Source organism: Nannospalax galili, unplaced genomic scaffold, assembly GCF_000622305.1.
Source record: "Nannospalax galili isolate Female #2095 unplaced genomic scaffold, S.galili_v1.0 scaffold309, whole genome shotgun sequence".
Classification (NCBI taxonomy): Eukaryota; Metazoa; Chordata; class Mammalia; order Rodentia; family Spalacidae; genus Nannospalax; species Nannospalax galili.
In genome coordinates, this window is record NW_008359589.1 from 2201693 (window position 1) to 2221831 (window position 20139).

The 20139-nt window shown below is 43.7% G+C and overlaps 1 protein-coding gene across 15 annotated transcripts in view; it reads right to left on the reverse strand.

The window, feature by feature from the left end:
* Nfasc (neurofascin) overlaps nt 1–20139 on the reverse strand; it is a 186745-nt gene that overhangs the window by 46265 nt on the left and 120341 nt on the right. For 10 of the 15 annotated variants that reach the window (XM_029558751.1, XM_017795651.1, XM_017795650.1 and 7 more), the window contains 4 exons: nt 19820–19870; nt 13579–13690; nt 12988–13172; nt 11784–11915 (listed from right to left, as the gene is read on the reverse strand). In XM_029558751.1, coding sequence (XP_029414611.1) covers nt 11784–11915; nt 12988–13172; nt 13579–13690; nt 19820–19870 — 480 coding nt within the window. The remainder of the gene's footprint in view (nt 1–11783; nt 11916–12987; nt 13173–13578; nt 13691–19819; nt 19871–20139) is intronic. The other 5 variants (XM_008823343.2, XM_008823336.2, XM_029558750.1 and 2 more) reach the window with 1 other exon arrangement.

Consider the following 20139-nt stretch of genomic DNA (forward strand, 5'->3'; position numbering starts at 1 on the left):
TGTAGCCCAGGCTGAACTTATGACAATCCTCCTGCCTTAGCCTTCCAATGCTGGGATTACAGGTGTGAGTCACCATGCCAGGCACTTATTTTAACCCAATGTACACTGATAAGGATACAGCAACCTCTAAGTAGCCAAAAGCCACCATCTTCCCATCCTCTCAGCAGAACCATCTACATGCACAAAGCCAAGTCCACTAGCTAAAGTCTGGTGCCAGCTGAGTCTTCATGCTTGCCAAAAGGTCTTCCCAAGAAATGTAGCCTACATAGGCCATTCCCACCAATAGTTCTTCTATTCCTGGCTTAGGGAACAGAGAGCAGAGGTGAGGGGTTGGGGGGCATGTAGGGTCTTGGCCCTGTCTATAAATTGTTCTGGGTCTTGGGGAAAATGAAGCAATGCATCTGTCTTAGAGAAACATCACTCCCACCTACCCCACTCAAAGAAAGAATAAGGCGAGCGAATGATGAACAGCTATAAAACATTTTCTAGAAATGTATAGAGCTGTCACTTTGCTCATCTTTAATCCCTGGAGATTTCTGGGCTGGGAAGCAGATGCTTTTGCTTGCAGATGCTGTGAGCTCATAGGGATTGCTCAGACCTACAAGGGAAGCAGGAGTCTGGCCTCGTGGCGCCACCCAGATAGTGAATCTGGGACTGGAATTGGGGACTCAGCAGAAGGTAAAAGAAGACACAAGAAGCATCCTTATCACCCGCCCTGGGACCCACTCAGCAAAAAGGCATGGAGGGAGTGGCACCACCAACTGGAACAGATCTTTGCCTGGCAAATTTCAGGAACCTAACTTCCCTGCCAGTCACTCCTTTTAGGTGCTCCCTGTAGAGGGTGACAGGTGACCTTGCCAGGGACAAGACTCAGCTGCCACACCTGCATCTGCTGCACAGTGCTCTAAAGGGTATTGCCATTGCCTGCTTCCCCCAGTCTATAAAGACAGAGACCTGCAGGCCACAGGCTGTGGTCATATTTCACGGTGGAGTAATGGGATTTCTTGGGAACAGCCACAGGTTCAGTACTGGCCAGCACATGTGTGCTGCAGTCCACCACAATCCTCAGCTTCTAGGTTTATCCGCCCTGTGACCTCCAGTAATTCACCACAGCCTATCACGGCTTGCTTCCTCGACTGCTGTATTTGAGCACCTAACGTGATGACTGTCTAGGAAGGTGCATGCTTCTGAGTCCACCAGCTTCTCCCCTGTGCCTGTCCCTTCTGCCTCTCCACTTGTTTCTTTCCTTTTCTTGACTGCCTATAAAATTTTTTTGGGAGGGGAGGGGTGAGAGATGGCTCAGTGGTTAAGAGCAACGGCTGCTCTTGCAGAGGACCCAGGTTCTGTTCCCAGCACCCACATGGCAGCTAACAACTGTTCATAACTCCAGTTCCAGGGGATCTGATGCCCTCTTCTGGGCCCTGCAGGCATTGCATGACTCTAGTGCACTTACATCCATGCAGGCAATACACTCATACACATAAAATAAAAACAATAAATAAAATATTTAAAATTTTTTGGAGTTATTTTTATTTTATGAATATGACTGTTTTGCCTCCATGGATGTAAGTGCATTTGTGTTGTGCAATAACTGCAGAGCCCAGAAGAGGGAACTGGAACTGGATTTCCAGACAATTATCAGCAGCCATGTGGGTACTGGGAACCAAACCTGGGTTCTCTGGAAGAGCAGTCAGTGCTCTTAACCTCGGAGTCATCTCTCCAGCCCTCAACTTTTTTTGAAATTATTTTTTTAGTTAGAATACAAAAATAATGGGTTACATGATGACATTTTTCATACATATGTATCACTATACCCTGTTTATATTCTCCTGTCATACACTCCCATCTCCCTATTCCCTGCTGCTCCTCTTTCTCCTCCCTCACACAGTCTACTTTCATGTCACATATACATATGTGTGTAGCTAAATCTAGATTCTGCATATTAGAGAATACATGGGATTTTTGTCTTTCTGAGTCTGGCTTATTCACTTAACATGACAATACAAATAGCGTTTCTTATTCTCTATGTCTGAATAAAATTCCATTGTGCCATGCACCATGTCTCCTCTATTCATCTCTGGATGTGCAAAGAGGCTGGTTCTATATCCGGGCTACCATCAAACAAGCAGCAGTATACATGGAAGTGCAATTATCTCTGTGATGTGTGGATTTAAATCCTTTTAGTATACGTCCAGGAGTAGTATAGCAGGATTATATGGTAATTCTATTTTTAGTTTTATAAAAGGTATTTATTTATCGTGTGTATATGCATGCTGCCAGGGCACTTGATTGGAAGTCAGAGAATAACTTTTATCCTGTGAGTCTGAGGACTCAAAACTTGAGTGGTCAGGCCTGGTGGCAGGTGCCTTAATCTGCTGAGACATCTCATTAGCCCAAATATAAATGTTTGGGGAATGAGGTATTTATTAAGTCTGCATGTGACATGTGTGTTTGTGCATGCCACAGCACACATGTGGAGGGCAGAGGATAACTCTATGGAGTTGGTTCTCTCCTTTCATCTTTATGTGGGTTCTGGGGAATGAACTCAGACTGTTAGGTTTCTGCGACAAGTATCTTTACCGCTGAGCCATCTCACCAGTTTTTAACTTTTTTAGGAGCTTCCCAGTGACTGCACCAGTTTACACTTTTACCAGCAGTGGATGAGAGTTCCTCTTCCCTCACACCTTCATCAGCATTTACTGTTTGTTTTCTTGATGACAGTCATTCTGACTAGAGTTTTAATTTGCATCTTCCTGATGGCTCAAGATGTTAAACATTTTTTCATGTATTTATTGGTTATTTTTATTTCTTCTTTTGAGAGCTATTTCTTCTGTTAATTTGTCTATTTATTGATTAGATGGTTTGTTTTTCCTGGTTGTTTAATTTTGGGAGTTCTTCATATATTCTAGATAATAATCCTGTAAGATATGTAGTTGACCAACTTTCGCCCATGCTGCAGGTTGTCTCTTTGCTCTGCTGACTGTTTCATTGTAGTTCAGAAGCTTTTAAAGTACATATAACCCCCTGGTCAATTCTGCAGACTGTTTCCTGAGATACTAGTCTTTTGCAGAAAGTCCTTGCCTATGCCCACATCTTCAAGTGTTTTCTTTATGCTTCCTCTAGAAGTTTCAGTGTTTCAGGTCTTACATTAAGATCCATTTTAAGTTGATTTTTTCACAGGTTGAAAAATATGGATATAGTTTCATTCTTCTACACATAGACATTAAAGTTTTCTAGTACCATTTTTCTGAAGAGCCTGTTCTTCTCTCCGATGTGTTTTTGGCACCTTTGTCAAAAATCAGGTGCTGGTATCTGGGTGAGTTTATATCTAGGTCCCTGTATTGTATTCCATTGGTCTATTTTATTTATTTTTGTGATATTATGCTGTTTTGTTACTCTAACTCTGTAGTAAAGTTTGAGATCAACTATTACGATGCCTCTAGCATTGTTCTTTCTGCCTAGGATTGCATTGGCTATTTGGGATCTTCTGTGTTACCACATCATTTTTAGGATTTTTTTCTAACTGTATGAAGGATGTCATTGGGATTTTGATGGGGACTGAGTTGAATTGATAGGTTGATTCTGGTAATACAGACATTTTCACAGTATTAATTCTGCCAACCCATGAACATGGGAGGTTGAGAGGGTTAATATTGTTAACTTGATCTAGAATCCAAGGAGACAAGCCTCTGTGCATGCCTGTGAGAGATTATCTAGATTAGGTTAACTGAGGTGGGAAGACCCATCTTAACTGTGGCTTTCCCATAGGCTGAGGTCCTGGCCTGAATTAAAAGTAGAAACAAGCTGAGCACCAGCATTTATCACTCTTCCTCACTGTAGATGCAATGTGAACAGCTGCCTCAAGCTCATGTCATGACTTCCCTACCAGGATGGACTGTGTCCTGGAATGGAACCAGAATAAACTCACCCTCCCTTAAGGTGAGGTATTTTGTCACAGTGACAAGATAAGTAACTAATACAGAGGTCTTTCCAATTTCAAGTGTTCTCTTTTTTAATTTCATTCTTCAGTGTTTTAAAGTTTTCATTGTAGAAGTCTTTCACCTTCTTGGTTAGATTTATTCCTATGGTTTTATTTTATTTGAGGCTATTTTGAATGGGACCTTTTCTCTGATATTTTCTCTCAGCAAGTCTGTTATTGGTATAAAGGAAAGCTACTGATTTCTATATAGTGATTTTTTACCTGCTTTACTGGAAGTTATTTATTAAATCTAAGAGGTTTCTGGTGGTCTTTAGAGTCTTTTAAGTATTTTCATGTCATCTGGAAATAGGGAAAATTCAACTTATTTTCCTATTTATATTCTTTTTTTTTTTTTGTCTTTTTGAGACAGGGTTTCCCTGTAGCCCCAGCTGGACTGGAACTCACTATGTAGACCAGGCTGGCCTCGAACTCACAGAGATCCACTTGCCTCTGTCTCCCAAGTGCTGGGATTAAAGGCGTGCACCACCACGCCTGGCTTTATATTCTTTTTAAAAATATTTTTATCTTTATATGTATGAGTGTATTGCCTGCATGTAGTTAGGTGCACCCATGTCATACAGTGTGTGAGGAGGTCAGAAGAGGGTGCTGGATCCCTTGGAACTGGAGTAATGGATGGTTGTTAGCCACCATGTGGGTGTTGGGAATTGAACCTTGGTCTTCTGCAAGAATAGCCAGTGCTCTTAACTTCTGAGCCATCTCTCTAGCCCTTGCATCCCTTTTATTTCTGTCTTGTCTTATTGCTCTAGCCAAGACTTCAAGCACTATTGCTCTAGCCAAGACTTCAAGCACTATCTTGAATAAGAGTGTGGAGACTGGGCAACCTTGTCTCATTCCTAATTTCTGTAAAAATGCTTTCAGTTTTCCCATTTAGTATAATGTTGGCTATAAGTTTGTTGTAATGTAGACTTTACTATATTGAGGTATGTTCCTTTTATTACTAGTTTCTTCAGGAAGGTTTATCACAAAGGAATGATGAACTTTATCAAAGGCCTTTTCTGCATCAGTTGAAATGACCATGTGATTTCTGTCCATAAGTTTATCTGTGATAATACATTCATTGATTTCCTATTTTGAGCCAACATGCATCATCTCTGGAATGAAACCAATTTGGCCATGTTGCATGATCTTACTGTGTTCCTGAATTTAGTTTGCATCTATTTTATTGAGAATTTTAAAATCTATGTTCATGAGGGACATTGGTCAATAAGTTTTTTTCTTTTTGAAACAAGGTCTTACTCTGTAGCCCATATGGCCTGGAACTCACTAAGTAGCCAAGGTTGACCATAAACTTACAGCAATTGTCCTGCCTTAACCTCTTGAGTGCTAGGATTATAGGCATGACCGATCATGCCCAGCTTTGTAGTTTGCTTTGTTTTTATGTGTCCTTATGCAGTTCTGATATGAGTCATGCTGGCCCCATAGATTGAGTTTGGTTGAATTTAGTGGTGAATCCTTCTGGTCCAGAGCTTTTCTTTTTTGAGAGACTATTACTGCTTTAGTCTTGTTGCTTATTATGTGTTTGTTTAAGTTGTTCATTGGCAGGTCATTTGCATCTAGGATATATATGTAATTTCCTGAACTGTTTCCTAAATATTCTCTGGATTTCATTAAAACCTGTAATGTCTCCATTTTTATCTCTAATTTTATTAGTTTGGGAGTCCTCAATTTCTTTTGGTTAATTTGGAGAAGAATTTCTTGATCTTATTTTTTACTCTTATTTGAGTCTCCATTTCATTACTTTCTTCTCTGATTTTAGTTATTTCTTTCTATCTACCATTTTTGGGTTTGTTCTTTTTTCTAAGACTCTGAAGTACATCCTTAGGGTATTTATGTAAGATCTCTGATTTTTTTAATGGAATCACTCACAGCTGTACACTTTCCTCTTGGATTGCCTTTGTTGTGTCCCACAGCTTCTGATATGTTGTTTTCACTTTGTTTCATTCTAAGAATTTTAAAATTTCTTCCTATATTTCTTCAGTGACCCACTATTCATCCAAGAGTGTACTGTTAGCTCTCTAGGCATGTGCATAGCTTTTATGGTTTCTCTCCTCACTGATTTCTAGTCAGTGTCCATTATTATCTGATAAGGTACAAGAAGCTATTTCAATTCTTTTGTATTGTTAAATTTGTGTTATGGCCTAAAATGTGACTTATTTTAGAGTAAGTCCCATGGGCGACTGAGAAGAATGTATAATCTGCAGCTGCTGACGGGATGTGCTGTAGATGCTTTCCAAGTCCATTTTTGGGTGCAGGTTAACTCTAAAGTTTCTTTATTGATTTTCATCTGGATGATCCACCCATTGATAAGACTGGGTTATGGTCACCCACTGTTATTGTATCAGGACTGAACTGTACTTTTATATTCACAGACTGTTCCCTTTACTAATATGTAGTGGCCTTGGTTATCACCTTTAATTTTGGTTCAAAGTCTACTTTAACTGCTAAAGGAATAGTTAATACCAGCTTGTTTTCAGTATCTGTTTGTTTGGTAAACTGATTTCCATCTTTCACTGTCAGTCTAAGTATACCTTTGCCAGTGAGCTGTGTTTTGGGAGACAACAGAGAGTTGGATTTTGTTTTTTAAAAAATATTTTATTTATTATTAAAAAATTTTATGTGAGCCGGGCGTGGTGGCGCACACCTTTAATCCCAGCACTCGGGAGGCAGAGGCAGGCAGATCTCTGTGAGTTCAAGGCCAGCCTGGTCTACATAGTGAGTTCCAGGATAGCTGGGGCTACAGGAAGACCCTGTCTCAAATAGACCAAGAAAAAAAATTTTATGTGTATGAGTGTATTGCCTGCATGTATGTAAGTCATGCAATGTCCGCAAAAGTCAGAAGAAGGTGTTGGACTCCCCTGGAACTGCAGTTACAGATGGTTGTTAGCTGCATCTGTGGTGCTTGGGATGAAACCCGGATCCTCTGTAAGAGCAGCCAGTGTTCTTAACTGCCGAGTCATCTCTCCAGTCCCTGGGTCTTGTTTTTTAATCTAATCAGTTGAGTCTGTGTCTTTTTACTGGTGAGTTAAGGCCATTTACATTTAGAGTTATTACTGAGAGGTTTGCTAATTCCTGTAATTTGGTTGGTTGTTTTTCCTGGTAGTTTGATTATTTGTTCTTTTTCTCTCCCTATTTGTAGTAGGGGTTTGCTAGGCTACTGCGTTGGACATGATAGATTCTTTCTTAGTTCTCCTTTATTCACCTAGTCTACTCAAGAAAGCTATATTCTTCCCTGTGCTGTCTTGGTTGATATTTTCTTCTACTTTGGTGTTTAGAATTTCTTTAAGTATTTTCTGCAGTGCTGGCTTGATGGTCATGAATTACTTTAATTTGTATTTGTCTTGAAATGTTCTTATTTCTCCATGATTTTTATTTTGTTTTTAAAGTACATTTATTTTTGTGTGTATATACATGCATGTGTATGTCCTGGCATACATGTGTGAGGTCAGAGGACAACCTGTGGGAGTCAGTACTCTCCTTTACCATGTGGGTTCCACGGATCAAATTCAAGTTGTTAGGACTGATGGCAGATGCCTTTGCCTGCTGAGCCATCTTGCCAGTTCCTCTCCATGAATTTTAAAATTAAAGTTTGCTAGATATAGCAATTTTGGTTGGAGATTAACTTACCTTTAGGACTTGAAAAATATTATTTCATGCTTTTCCAATAATTTTAGGGTTTGTGTTGAGAGCTGATGTTATTCTGATGTGTTTGTGAGTTAACGTTTTCTCTTGTAGCTTTTGATAAGGTCTGTTCTGGACTTATGGCATCTTGCTTATACTCTGTCCTATAGAGGGTCTTCTCTAGTCATGGCTATTTGGGGTTCTGAATGCCTGTTGTGCTTGGATGCCCATATTGAAAGCTAGATTCAGGAGGTTTTCTGCTAGAACTTCATTGAATAGACATTCTATGCCTTTAGTGGTTTTTCAATCACAGCTCCTTCTTTTGCCCCATGGTCTCTTAGGTTCGTCTCTTGATTACATCTTTGGGTTCTTGGAGGTTATGGTCATGCTAATTAAATTTTTTTTAGTGATGTTTGACTATGGACTATATTTCCTCAACCCCATCCTCAGTCCCTGGTAGTTTTTCTTCTATTTGGTACAGTCTCTGGTGAGGATTCCCACTGGGCATTTTGCTTGATTCACTGAGTTTTTCATTTCAGCATTTCTATTTGACCCCCTCCATTTCAGTTTCCTTACTGAACTGCTCTTCCATGAGGCTGATGTTCTCATCTAGATTGTTGGCTTTCAGCTCCATGTCCTGGGTTGATTCCTACTTTACTCCTGATCATTTTTATGAGTAAACAGATGAATTCTTCATCTGGCACTTACTCATTTAACGTCTCTGTGTTCAGTAGTTGAGGAGTCATGATCCTCTGGAAGAGCCAAGCTGCCTTGCCTTTTCACTTTTCATATTTCTTGTGTGTCCTGTGATTTACACGTCTGTTGGTTTTTGATCACCTCCAGTTTTATTTGCGTATCTTCCTATTGAACTTTTGAGAAGTCAATCCCAGTATCATTCAGAAAACAGAAAAAACAAAACAAAGCAAAACAAAGCAAAACAAAACAAAAAAAACCCAGCTGTGACAGTAACTAACACCAAGCCAAACAAGAAGAGAAATATACTTAAAACTGATTAAAGCCCACTAACACATCATCAATGACTGTTGAACAGAAAATGGTAAAAGTAAAGTGCTATAAAGTTAAAAATTATTTAAGATACATACAAAAGCAGTAAATGAATGAGATAAAGGAAGAGGCTAGGGCAAAGGGAAAATACAGGAAAGCAAGGTCAAACAAATGACAAAGATGAGTGGGGTAAAGAGCTGTGAAGGGGAAGAGGAAGAACTAGAGAGCTGATAAATAAAAGATTATCTGATGAAAAAAATCTATAAACAAAGTAAGATAAATGAAAGAAGGGGATGCCTCAGTTGGTAAGGTGCTTGCTGTGTGTAAACACAAGGATCTAAGTTTGACCCCCAGAATCCAGGTAAAAACACCAGACATAGTAGTGTGAGCTGGGGAGGTAGAGATAGGTGGATCCTGGGGCTCTTGGCCAGCCTAGCCCACTTGGCAAATTCCAGGCTAGTAAAAGCCAAAGTCTCAAAAAAAAAAAAAGGTGGAGGGCTCTTGACAATGACACTCAAGGATGTCCCTGGCCTTTACACACAGGCACACATGAACAGACACACAAAGCTTTTATTTGAAAAAATAAGATAAAGTCAATATTAGAAAAAGGATAGTAAAAGAAAGGGGGGGCACAAAGGGCTAATAAAATATATTAATAATGAAAACTGAACAACAAAATTAGATCAATGTAAGAATAAAAACTAAAAACATAAAAGCTTTTTACAAAATAAACTGAAGTAAAAATACTACTAAAAGTATTATTACTTTTTTAAACAATAAAACAAGGGGAAAACAAGATCAAGAGATGAATTGTTAGAGGAGCCTCTTTCTGGGTCTTTGAAAACTGGTCTGCCGGATGGATTTGGGAATGGGATCAGTTGATCTTGGGGACCCTTGTGCTTTCTATGATTTATGCTGGTGCCCAGCCTGTGACTGGACAAGAGCAAGAGTCTGTCGGATGTCTGCCAGAGTCGCCTTCACTTTAGTGGCTTCCTTTCTTTGCACAGCACACTTAGCTTTGCGTTCGGTAGGCTGGGTGTGTTCTTCCACCCTCTTCAGACTCCACAGTTTGTGTAGCTGGTATGGAAAGTGTTCTAGGTAGGAGCATCTCCCAAGTATGTTAAGAGTGGAGGATGGAGCACAGCACTGAGACCTCTACAGGTAGACTCTCCTTGGCGCTTTCCACATCCTCCTCTCCCTGCTGTGAGGAAATGGTTGTGTGTAGACTGGAGTTCTCAGACTGTATAGCATTAAGCCTCAGGGCAGACAGGTAGCTCCAGAGGTTGATCCGCCCACTGACCCATGTTCAGGACTGTGAAACTCCAGTTTTCTCAGTCGATGAGGTCCACTGCTAGCCAACAAGGGTAGGGGGGCTGTCTTTCCCTGTGTATACTTTGCTGTCTGCCACCTGTACTTTTCAGCTTATCAGCATCAGACCCTCCTATGGATGCATCTCACTTACCCTGAGTCTGTGGCAGGCTGAATCCAGCTTCCCTGACTTGTGACTGTTCTTGTTCTCAGGCCTCCAGGATAGCTCAATGTGAAATAGTATGTTCCCTTCTAAGACGGCAGCTGGTCACTACCCTCCAGCCAATGAAGTCACTTCTCCATAAGCCCTTCAGTTAGGCCTGAGGCTTGTGAGGGCTGTGGGCTTGTCTTGTGTTTGGTGCTACCAGTCTTCTGCTCCTCCATTCCCCTCCCGGGACAGGGAGGCTAGAACTGGCTGTCTGGCCTTTTGCTTCTTTTCACTGTCTTCTCTTCCTCCACACTCCTTGACTGTCCTAGCACCAGCTTTGTGCATTTCTGCAGCTCTCCTTCCTCTCTTTAGAATAGGGTCTATGTTTCTTTATCCTAGCTCTTCTTCACCGAGTCACCCTGGGGCAGCTTTCTCTCTAGCTGTAGCTCTTAAGGTACCACCTGAATTCCTTCCATCTATTTTACTTTTCCCCTCCCCAATTGGTTGATAGCACTACTTATATTTCCTCAACTCCTTAAAGAAAGTAATGACTAGACATTTAAACAGTAAATATGCCAGGCATGGTGGTGCATGCCTGTAGTCCCAGCTCTCGGGAGGCAGAGGCAGGTGATCTCTGTGAGTTCAAGGCCAGCCTGGTCTACATAGTGAGTTCCAGGCCAGCCCCCATTACAGGGAGACCCTGTCTCAAAAACACCAAAAAAAACAAAACAAAACAAAAAAGTAAATACAACCGGACAGAATATGTGAAAACTAGACCAGGGACTGGACAGATGGCTCAGCAGTGAAGAGCAGTGGCTGCTCTTGTAGAGAACAGAGGACCCAGGTTCGAATCCCAGCACCCACATGGTAGCTAACAACTGCCTGTAACTCCAGTTCTAGGAAATCCAATGCCCTCTCTGACCTCCACGGGCATTGCACAACACAGGTGTACTTGCACACATGCAGGCAACACATAGCTTATATACATAAAATAAAAATAATAGGGAAAATATTTTTTTAAAAAAGAAAACTAAACCAACATGACCAGCTCTAAGGGGCCCTGGGAACCTCTGAATATTCCATTCATTTGGACAGGACTGAAAATTCCCAAAGTCAATAACTGCCTCTGTATACCTCTCTTGGGGGAAGTTCTTCCTTCTGTCCAACTATAATATTCGAGACAGTCTCCCTAGAGCCCCAGCTGGCCTGGAACTCATTATGTAGACCAGGCTGCCTCTGCCTTCTAAGTGCTGGGATTAAAGGTGTGTGCCACCATTCCTGGTCCAACTATAATCTTTCACATAATTCTGCCTTTTAATTGGTCTTTGTTAGAGAGTGACTAATCATTGGTTAATGACAATAGAGTTCTCTACCGGCTAAACCTCACCCATCACTCAAAGTCCAAATCGAGATGAAGCTGCAGCGCTCAGCCTGGGCTCTAGAGCTACCAGGCAGAAAGAAAAGGTTTAAAAGAACCCCTAAGGAGCAGAAATCCCTAAACACAGGGACACAGCCACAGGCTCCAGGCCACTCCAGGCCCTGTTCTCCCTCGTAGAAAAATAAGGCAGGTTTCTTGTCTCTGAGATGCCAGAGGAGACAGCCCAGTAGGTCACTCATTCCCTTTATTTTTGGGACATATTGGCCACCCACAGAACCTCTGGTAGAACAGAGGGGACAGCCAGGTGGGACAGTGGTTTGACTCACATTGCAAAGGTTCCCCATTCACCATCCACTGGACAGTGGGTTTAGGGTTCCCGTTGGCCCGGCACACCAGCCTCCCATCCTCTCCTGGAGCCAGGATCAGGTTCTTGGGCTCATCTAGCCAATAAGGAGCAGCTGGAAGACAAGGTAGGTAGAAAAGCAGGGGAGTTAGATGGTACGAAGCATGCAAGAGAAGCCAGGTAGGCTCCTGTGTGAGGGCAGAGCCCAAGTCCCAGTCCCAGGCCTTCCCTCTCAAGTGATGGCTCAGCCCAGCCTACAGGTGGCCAGTTAGCTGAACCTGCAGAACAGGGCTTGTCTATGAGAGTCCCCCAAAGGGCTTTTAAAACACAAGGATGTTGGTCTTAGATCTACTCCATTGAGTCCTCAGGAGTGGCTGATGCTCTGAGAGGCCAAGGGTATTTAAGACACCCTTGGGGTTCTGTTGCATTTAGCAAGGCCTAAATTTTGTTCTATTAGGCATGGAACTTTTTTTTTTTTTTTTTGAGAAAGGAACTTTTGGATTAGAGACTCAAAGATCTTGCTATCCATCAAACAGGAGTCAACTTGTGTGTGTGTGTGTGTGTGTGTGTGTGTATGTGTGTGTGTGTGTGTATGTGTTGCTGAAGGCAGGGCCACAAGATTAGTCAATGGTGTACAGAGAAAGTTCTTGTACTCCTCTGCCCTCAGACATCACTGTCCCAGTCATGCACATAGCCCCAGGCTGAGAAGTGACTCTCATAGCCCATCACATGGCTGGAACCTACAAAGACAGGTGCTCTATTGCTGCAACAGCTCAGGTAGGCTGTCTGCTTTGAGGGGAGGGAAGTGACTTTAAAAATAACTTGTCCACGATGACTCCCATTCTTAAATAAAAGCACAGAGCCATGCACATGACATAGACAGCACAAGGCTAAGACAACACATCATAGACAGGAATGCAAAATGAAAGAAAAAAAGGCTCTGGAGGAACGTCACCTGCAGAGGGAGCCTGGTACCAAGGAGAGCTGGGTGATGGTCAAGGTGAATCTCCTTCCCTCAGTACCCATGGCCACACGTGCAGGGGTGACACCATCATGACAGCCATTAGTCAGTACACTGGAAGTTCCCACGTTCCCTCTGCCTCCCCACTCACAGAGAGAAGGATGTCATGGTGTTCTGGTGTTCAGGGCTGGCAAAATAATCATAATGAGAAATACACACAACGTACCCTTTACTCTCACCGAGATCGTGTGCCGGATGCTGCCCATCTTGTTGGAGGCCAGGCAGAAATACTCCCCTGAGTCTTCTTCAGAGACATTGGTGATACGCAGAGCCTTGTTAAAGTTCTCAAACTTGGCTTTGTCAGATGGGAGGTCCCCACCTTTCTTGTACCATGCGATGTCTGGTGTTGGGCTAGTAGTGGGATCAAGCAGGAAACAAAGGGCTCATCACTGAATGTGGCCCTTGTCTTCTAGAGGGCCTGACACACCAGATGTTCTAAAAGTGGACCTGACCCTCTATAAGCTGGACTTTACTATTCAGAGGAGGCTGCTTGGTCACAGAGTCACCACAGAAGGATGGAGCTAAGATTCCAGTGATCTCATGTGCCTGCAAGATTCCTAGGCATCACCTTTTTTTCCTTTCCCAAAGCAGAGATGGCCAGCATGGACTAGGGACAATATGATGTGCAGTGTCCTCATTACAGGGCTGTTTGCTTCCCTTTTCCTGTGCTGTGCCTCCAAACGTGGCAAGAGCAGAATGTGCATCAATGCCCACCCACCCTCCCAAAGGGTGTCTAGAAGGCCGAGACTGTACATACACCCCAGAGGCGATGCACTCCAACAGGAGGTCCATGCCACGAAGCACCATCTGACTGCTTGAGGTGCCCTGGGGATACATGAAGCTGGGTGTTCTTTCTGCAACTCCTCGGGCTGAAACAGGACAGAAAAAGCTCCCATGAGTTTCCCGCCCAGGTATGCCAAAGCTGTTGGGCTATAGAGACATCTCACCACTCCCCCTGCTGGGTGCTTCCAGCTCAAACCAACCCCAGGACTTGGGTATTATTAAGAGGTGCAATAGGAAGCTGGAGTCCTCAGTCCCTCTGGCACATGTGTGTGACTAGCTGCAGGTTCTGTTGAGAAGCTCCCAGCATCTCTGAGTCTAAGCACGCTCCCTTCCCCTGGGGCAGGGAGAGCTGTCTGAGCAGTGAGAGGTCCCATCTCTGGCATCTGGGATCCCAGGGGCCACTGTGGTAGCCCCCAGGGTAGGCCATCTCAGCAGCAGTCCTTCCTCCTCAGACAGGGACAGGCAAGAAAGAAAAGGCACAGACGGGCCACAGGACAAGCAACCTACTTTTTGGGACTTTGACAACAAGGAGTTGGGGTGAAGCCACAAAGCTCCGTAAACAGGGGACACACAGGGAAGATTATTAATGGCTTAGCAAAGACATGGAGAGAATGAAGGGAGACAAAAGAAAGGCTTCTGGGGGCCATTCTGCCTCCTCACTAATGACTATGGAAGGGTGCTGAGGTGGCGGGTGTTGCCTGCATGTGAGATGGGAGGAGGAGGAAAATGGCAGCCAAGATAGAGGAGGTGATCCACAGTTCAGCTAGGCTGCAGTTGCCACAAGGGAGGTGGAAATCAACGAACTCCATTCAGGTTTTAGAGGCCAGGTAGTCCATAGACTGACACTATCATGAGGCCATTCCCCTCAGAAGAGCTATGTTGGTCTGGATACACCCACATAGAATGGAACCCACCTTGCCTGAGCCTTGCCTCTCCCCCAATGCACTTTGTACTGCACTATAGAAATAGGTAAGAAAGAAAGGCTTGTCCAACCAGGAACCCCAAGGGAAAAATGAAGCTGGAGGAGGCTCGATTGTCCACAGAGGCCTCTAAAGAAGAGTGAAAGATGAATATAAGCTGCTGAGGACTTAGACCTAGACTGTTGTGGAACGGTCTTAGACTCGGTTAGATAGGCAGAAAGTGGAGGGAGGGCAGACCTGCCAGGAGCTGGGAGCACTCAGAGATGCCTGGAGTGAGAACAGACATTCATCCAAGTTTAATTGGTGCTGGTGGAGTGAGGACTGAGTGGTGGAATCCATCCTGTATAAGTGGAGCTTCCTAAGGGAGCTGACTGAATTTGCTGGCATCTGGATGGACCAGGGAGGCTCCTGTCCTAGAAATGCTCTGCTTTTCTCCATTAACCACTGGGGAAAACAGAGTTACCTTCTGCTTTATCTTTTTGTCAAAGGAAGAATGGCTGAAACACATACTGACGCATTTACGCTACTGGCATAATACAATACATGGCACGTAGCAGGTACTCAGTAAATATTTGTGGGATAAATGAGTTAAATGGGGAGAAGAAATCAAAAAAGAAGGCAACAATTTATCCTATACACTACCTTTATGTAGGTGTCTTCATCTGTCATAACACACACATACAGAGAACAGTGGCAACTGAGGGTTAATCTATTAAGCGGTTAGTTGGTTATCATCTATACCTAGAGCCCTAGCACCATCCAACTCTCAGTACCAAGGAAACAGACATTAAAGCAGCTTTCTCCCACCCATCATCACAGAGTCACCAGAAACAGTCAAGGCCACAAAGTCTTGGGCATAGGGAAGAAGGCTCATGCCAGGTGGGTGAGTCTCTCCAGAGCTGTGCTATAGAAAATGTTCCATCTCAGTCATCACACTCTTCCACCCAGGGACAAAGTTCGTAGGAGTCAGCCTATGACCCCAAGAACACTTAATTCACCCATAGTAGACAGCATGAACCCAAGGGATCAGGGAAGCAGTGAGGATGGGGAGGAGCAGATTAACACAAAGGCTTGCTCTGGGCACCATGACACACAGTAGTGTGACCAGAAAAAAAAAAAAAAGCTATAGGAATATCATATTTTTAGGATTTGGACTAACAACCACAAAACTATCTCAAGGGGGAAAAGGCAACTGTGAAAGAAACCAAGTTCAAAGAAAACAAAAGGGTACCATGAAAGTCAGAGGTAACTGGTATTTGGTAAGCATCCAGTGAGGGCCAAGCACTGTGACTGGTTGGTCTGCAGCACCAGCATCTTTAATCCTCACAACAAACTTTGGGGTCCCACCTCCATTTTTTAAACAGAAGAAACTAAGGCTTCATGAAGTCAGAAGACTTGCCCAAGGTCATAAGCTCATTGTGTTTTGAAGTCTGCACTTGTGCTGAGTGGCTACTCTAAGTTGCCTCTCTGCCTAAAGCTGGAGATCCCACTTGTCCCTATTTTTAACAGGCAATTTGAGAATGTATTTCTTACCTTTACCCAAACCAAAGAAACAAAAATCTGAAGGCAAAGAGCTAACGGAGAGAGGTATTCTGTCCTTGCGAGCTGCTGTGCTGTTTTCACTCTTCTCCCTGTTTGAGATTCCATCTTTCCTTGGTGGCAACTGATAAACTCAGACTCAAGCTGGGGGAGAAGCTGGGAGGGAATAAAGAGGCTCCAAGGCACCTCAACTGCACTCTTAGGGGCATGGGAAGCTTGCAGAAGAGTCAGGGTGACTGGTGGCTTGGCTGAGGAACAAGAATTCTGGAGCTAAAGGAAGGTTATGAAATGTGGTCAGTGGCGCAGGAGAGATTCCACAAAAATTTAAGGAGAATCTAGCTGGTTGTTTGGGAGCCACTGATCCCAAGGGAGGGTGCTTAGTTTCTTTTCCTGGAGACACAGGAACCAGCAATTACCAAGACTACTGCATAAAACTGCCTAGAGAAAGATGAATGTTTCTTTAGTTAGGACAGTCCCTTTCACTGTGGAGGTAGAGAGCTCCAGAGAGCCTCTTCACCCTGGGGATGTATCTATCCATTCCTAGTCTTCAGGGTGGGGTCTACTCTGATACCAAGAAAAACTAGAATCCAGGTGCCAAGCTTATGCCTACATAGATTCAGGAAGCCATCTGCATAGGCCCATCTAACCTCTGGTCAAAGGGCGACTCTTTCAAGCTGTGGCTCAGAGAGGGCTCATGGATCTCCAGGGCCATACGGTTGGCCAGGGGACATTAGGACATGACCCTCCCTCAATCACATTGGCTTTAAGGGTCAAATGAGAAACAATTCCTGTTGTCTCCTGCTGAGAAAGACCAAGAGTACTGACAAACTTAGCTGTGCCCTTCATTCAACATTTCCTGTCAGCATAACAACAGCTCAATATATCAGACGCATCTGAGGCCCTGTGCCAAATGCAGTTCTCTCTGTTGTCTTCGATTCTCAGAACTGAGAACCAGAGACATGGGGCTGGATTCCTGGCATCCCATCCACCTTTCTGGCTCTAAGAATAGCTGACCAAACAAGAGAAAAACTCTTGGTCTAGAAACATCTGATACCTCTTGCCACTAGGAAATGTCTTCTGTAAGTTTAACTCAAACCCTTCCTGCAATTGTTGCGCCTTTTTCTTACCATTTCTCACACTGCTCAGGATCTGGGCAGCTTTCATTTCTTTAGTGTACAGTAATGTTCCTCCCTGCGAAATACTTTCCCTGCTGTAAGTGTGCCCACTTTTCTCTCCTGGGCTTCTCCTGAATTCTCTGCATCTCTCTTAATTTAGAAACAGACGGCCTATATATGATACAGTCCACATAAAACTTTTCCCCTTAAATTCAACAATGAGTTATGCCTTTAGGTCATTAGTATTGACAATATGTGCAGCTCCTTAGTAGGAACAATGCATACATTGTCCTCTTTAATCTTTACAACCATCCTATGAGGCTGGTAATCTGCCCATTTGGCAGATGAGGAAATCAAAGTTCTGAGGCAGTAAATGATGATGCTCAGTGTTGCCCAGTGGAGCCTTAATTTAACTTGATGCAGTCCACCTCCAAGGGCACACTATAAACCACCTGCTCTCTACTTTGGATAAAACCCAAGTGGCTCCCCTGCCAGAGGGTCAGGGGCCATCTGGCCCATGTTCAGAGGATGCCAATCTACCATGCAGATCATTAGAACAAAACAGAAGGATGTGAGTGGCCCCTCTGCTATAAAAGAGACATATCATATTTCAGAGCCAAACAGAGGAGTATACTGTCATTAATGTAGTATATTTGTCATTAGTGGTGTCCTCTGTCCATCCCTCTGCACTCAGGAAGAGTTTCTTCCTTTCTTGCCTGTTCATTCTTTCTAAAGCTGTCGGTTTGGCTGTCCTTTGTTCAACATGTGCCTCGTTTTTGACTTTACATCCTTTCCAGCAGCTTCAGGCTGTGTCAGCCCTGTCCTGCTGTGGGCTGAGGATCAGGGATCAGTTTCCACAGAGAACTCTGCTGGTTTCACAGCCCTGAGTGGCTCTCACAAATCTCACTCATTTTCTTGCAAAAAATACTGACTCCAGGCTATAAACTGGGTTATGTGGCTGGACTCGCTTAGCCATCCTCTTTGGATAAAACAACTTTAGATTTTCTTGCCTTACATAAAGCAAAGAACTTGGACAAGGTGATCTTTAAGGGATCCGCTGGCTCTGATGGATTTCAGAATACTTCCTACAATAGATTCTTGGGGTTCAAATTAGAAGAAAGCACATCTCACACCAGTGCTCTAGGACTCTTGACACAATAGTGGTTGGCCCCATTATCTTGAAAACAAATGATCCCCAGAAGCCAACAAAGGTCCCCTGCTTCCTTGGGCAGTAAATCTTTTTGGCACAATCACAGTGTGGTTCTATCTGCTTGGTGCCAAATTGGAGCCTTTACATTCTCCCTGGCTCTCATTCTTCGTCCCATCCTCCAACCAGGTACTGCTTATTGCTTAGATGAGCACATTGCAGTAAAGACACTTCCTGCCTATGTGAGCCCCTAATAACTCCCTTGGGGACATGCAGCCTCAGTGCATAGCTGATGATGGGGCAGCTGCCTTGCCAGAGCCAGCAAATGCTGATTCTAATGACTGCTAAAGGAAAACAAGACATTCTTGAGCCACAGTGAGGGGAGACTCCGGTGTGGAATTAGCCAGTTCCCGTATTAATCAGACCTAGCAGGGAGCTGTGGTATGTTAGAACTATAACTCGTTGTAATCGTTCCATGACTTGCAAATGTGGCTGGTGGGCACTAGAGCTGCATGCACCACCAGAAGAGAGAAGGGACACTAGGTATCGAGGACAGTGATGCCCCATCATCATTCATACTCACCTGGAAAGAGAATTCACAGAACAGGACTTTTACTATCACTTTCTAGGGAAACTTTAAAGGGACCTGAGACCAGCTGTAAAGCAGCACTCCAGGGGGGAGAGGTAGTCTCCAAAGCACAGGGATGGTTCAGATCCAGGCACAGAAGAGTTAACTCAGCTGAATGCTCTCTGTGGTCTTCATAGTGTCAGCAGGAACCAGATTTCCTGTTTTCTCCTAATTGTGGACACTCACCTATTCTCAGATAATCTCCATTACAGTTGGAGTCTGAAATGTACCCCCAGCCTGGCTCATGCTTTGAACGCTTATTCCTCAGCTCCTGGTGCTGTTTTAGGGGCATGTGGGACCTTTAGGAGGTGAGGTTTCACTGGTAGAAGTCAATGATTAGGGGTGGGCCTTTGAAGGATATCTGGCCCTTGGGTCCTGATTCCTGGACTGCTGTGATGTGAATGGCTTCTATCACACATTCCTGCTGGCCATGAACTAAGCTGCTTGACCTGCCTTCTCTACCATGATAGTCTGAAACCCTCTGAAACTATAAGCCAACATAAATCTCTCATCTCTTAAGTTGTTTTCTGTCAGATATTTTGGTCACAGTGATGCAAAAGTAAACTTTCCATCCATCTACCACTGATTCCTGGCTTCTGCTGAGTCCTTGGCCCTACCTGGTTAAAACTACCTGTTCAGAATTCAGGAAATTGAGGCTCGTACATTGGCAGTAGGTGGGGGGGCACATCCAATGTAAGTCACCTCAAAATCTAGCACTGGCCACCTTCCTTCTGGTGGACAGTGTCCTGAGGTGTCCTTTTAGTACCTGGCCTGGCCAGTCGTCAGCTCCAGCAGAAATTAATGTCACGGTATCAGTCAAGTTAGCCAAACTGGGTTAGGACAAGGAAGTTACTCCCACGACTCACCACTATACATGTCAGGGTGGTTTCTTAAGGACGAATCATTATAGGGGTGGTCTGCAATAAACAAAAGAGGGTGAGGAAACAGGAGACTGTGGAGAAGTCATGGAGGCAAACATAGGGAGAGAGAACAGAAATGCAAAGCCACAACACAATAAATGAGAGCACCAGTGTGTTTTGCAAAGGAAAGTGGCACATTTGGAAAAGGAGCACACTGGGTAAAGAACAAGCAACACAAAGTAGCTCAAAAGGAAACAAAATGGTTAAATCCTGCAAAAGAAGGCAATAACAAAATAAGATTATTTTTTATTTTATTGTTTTTTTTT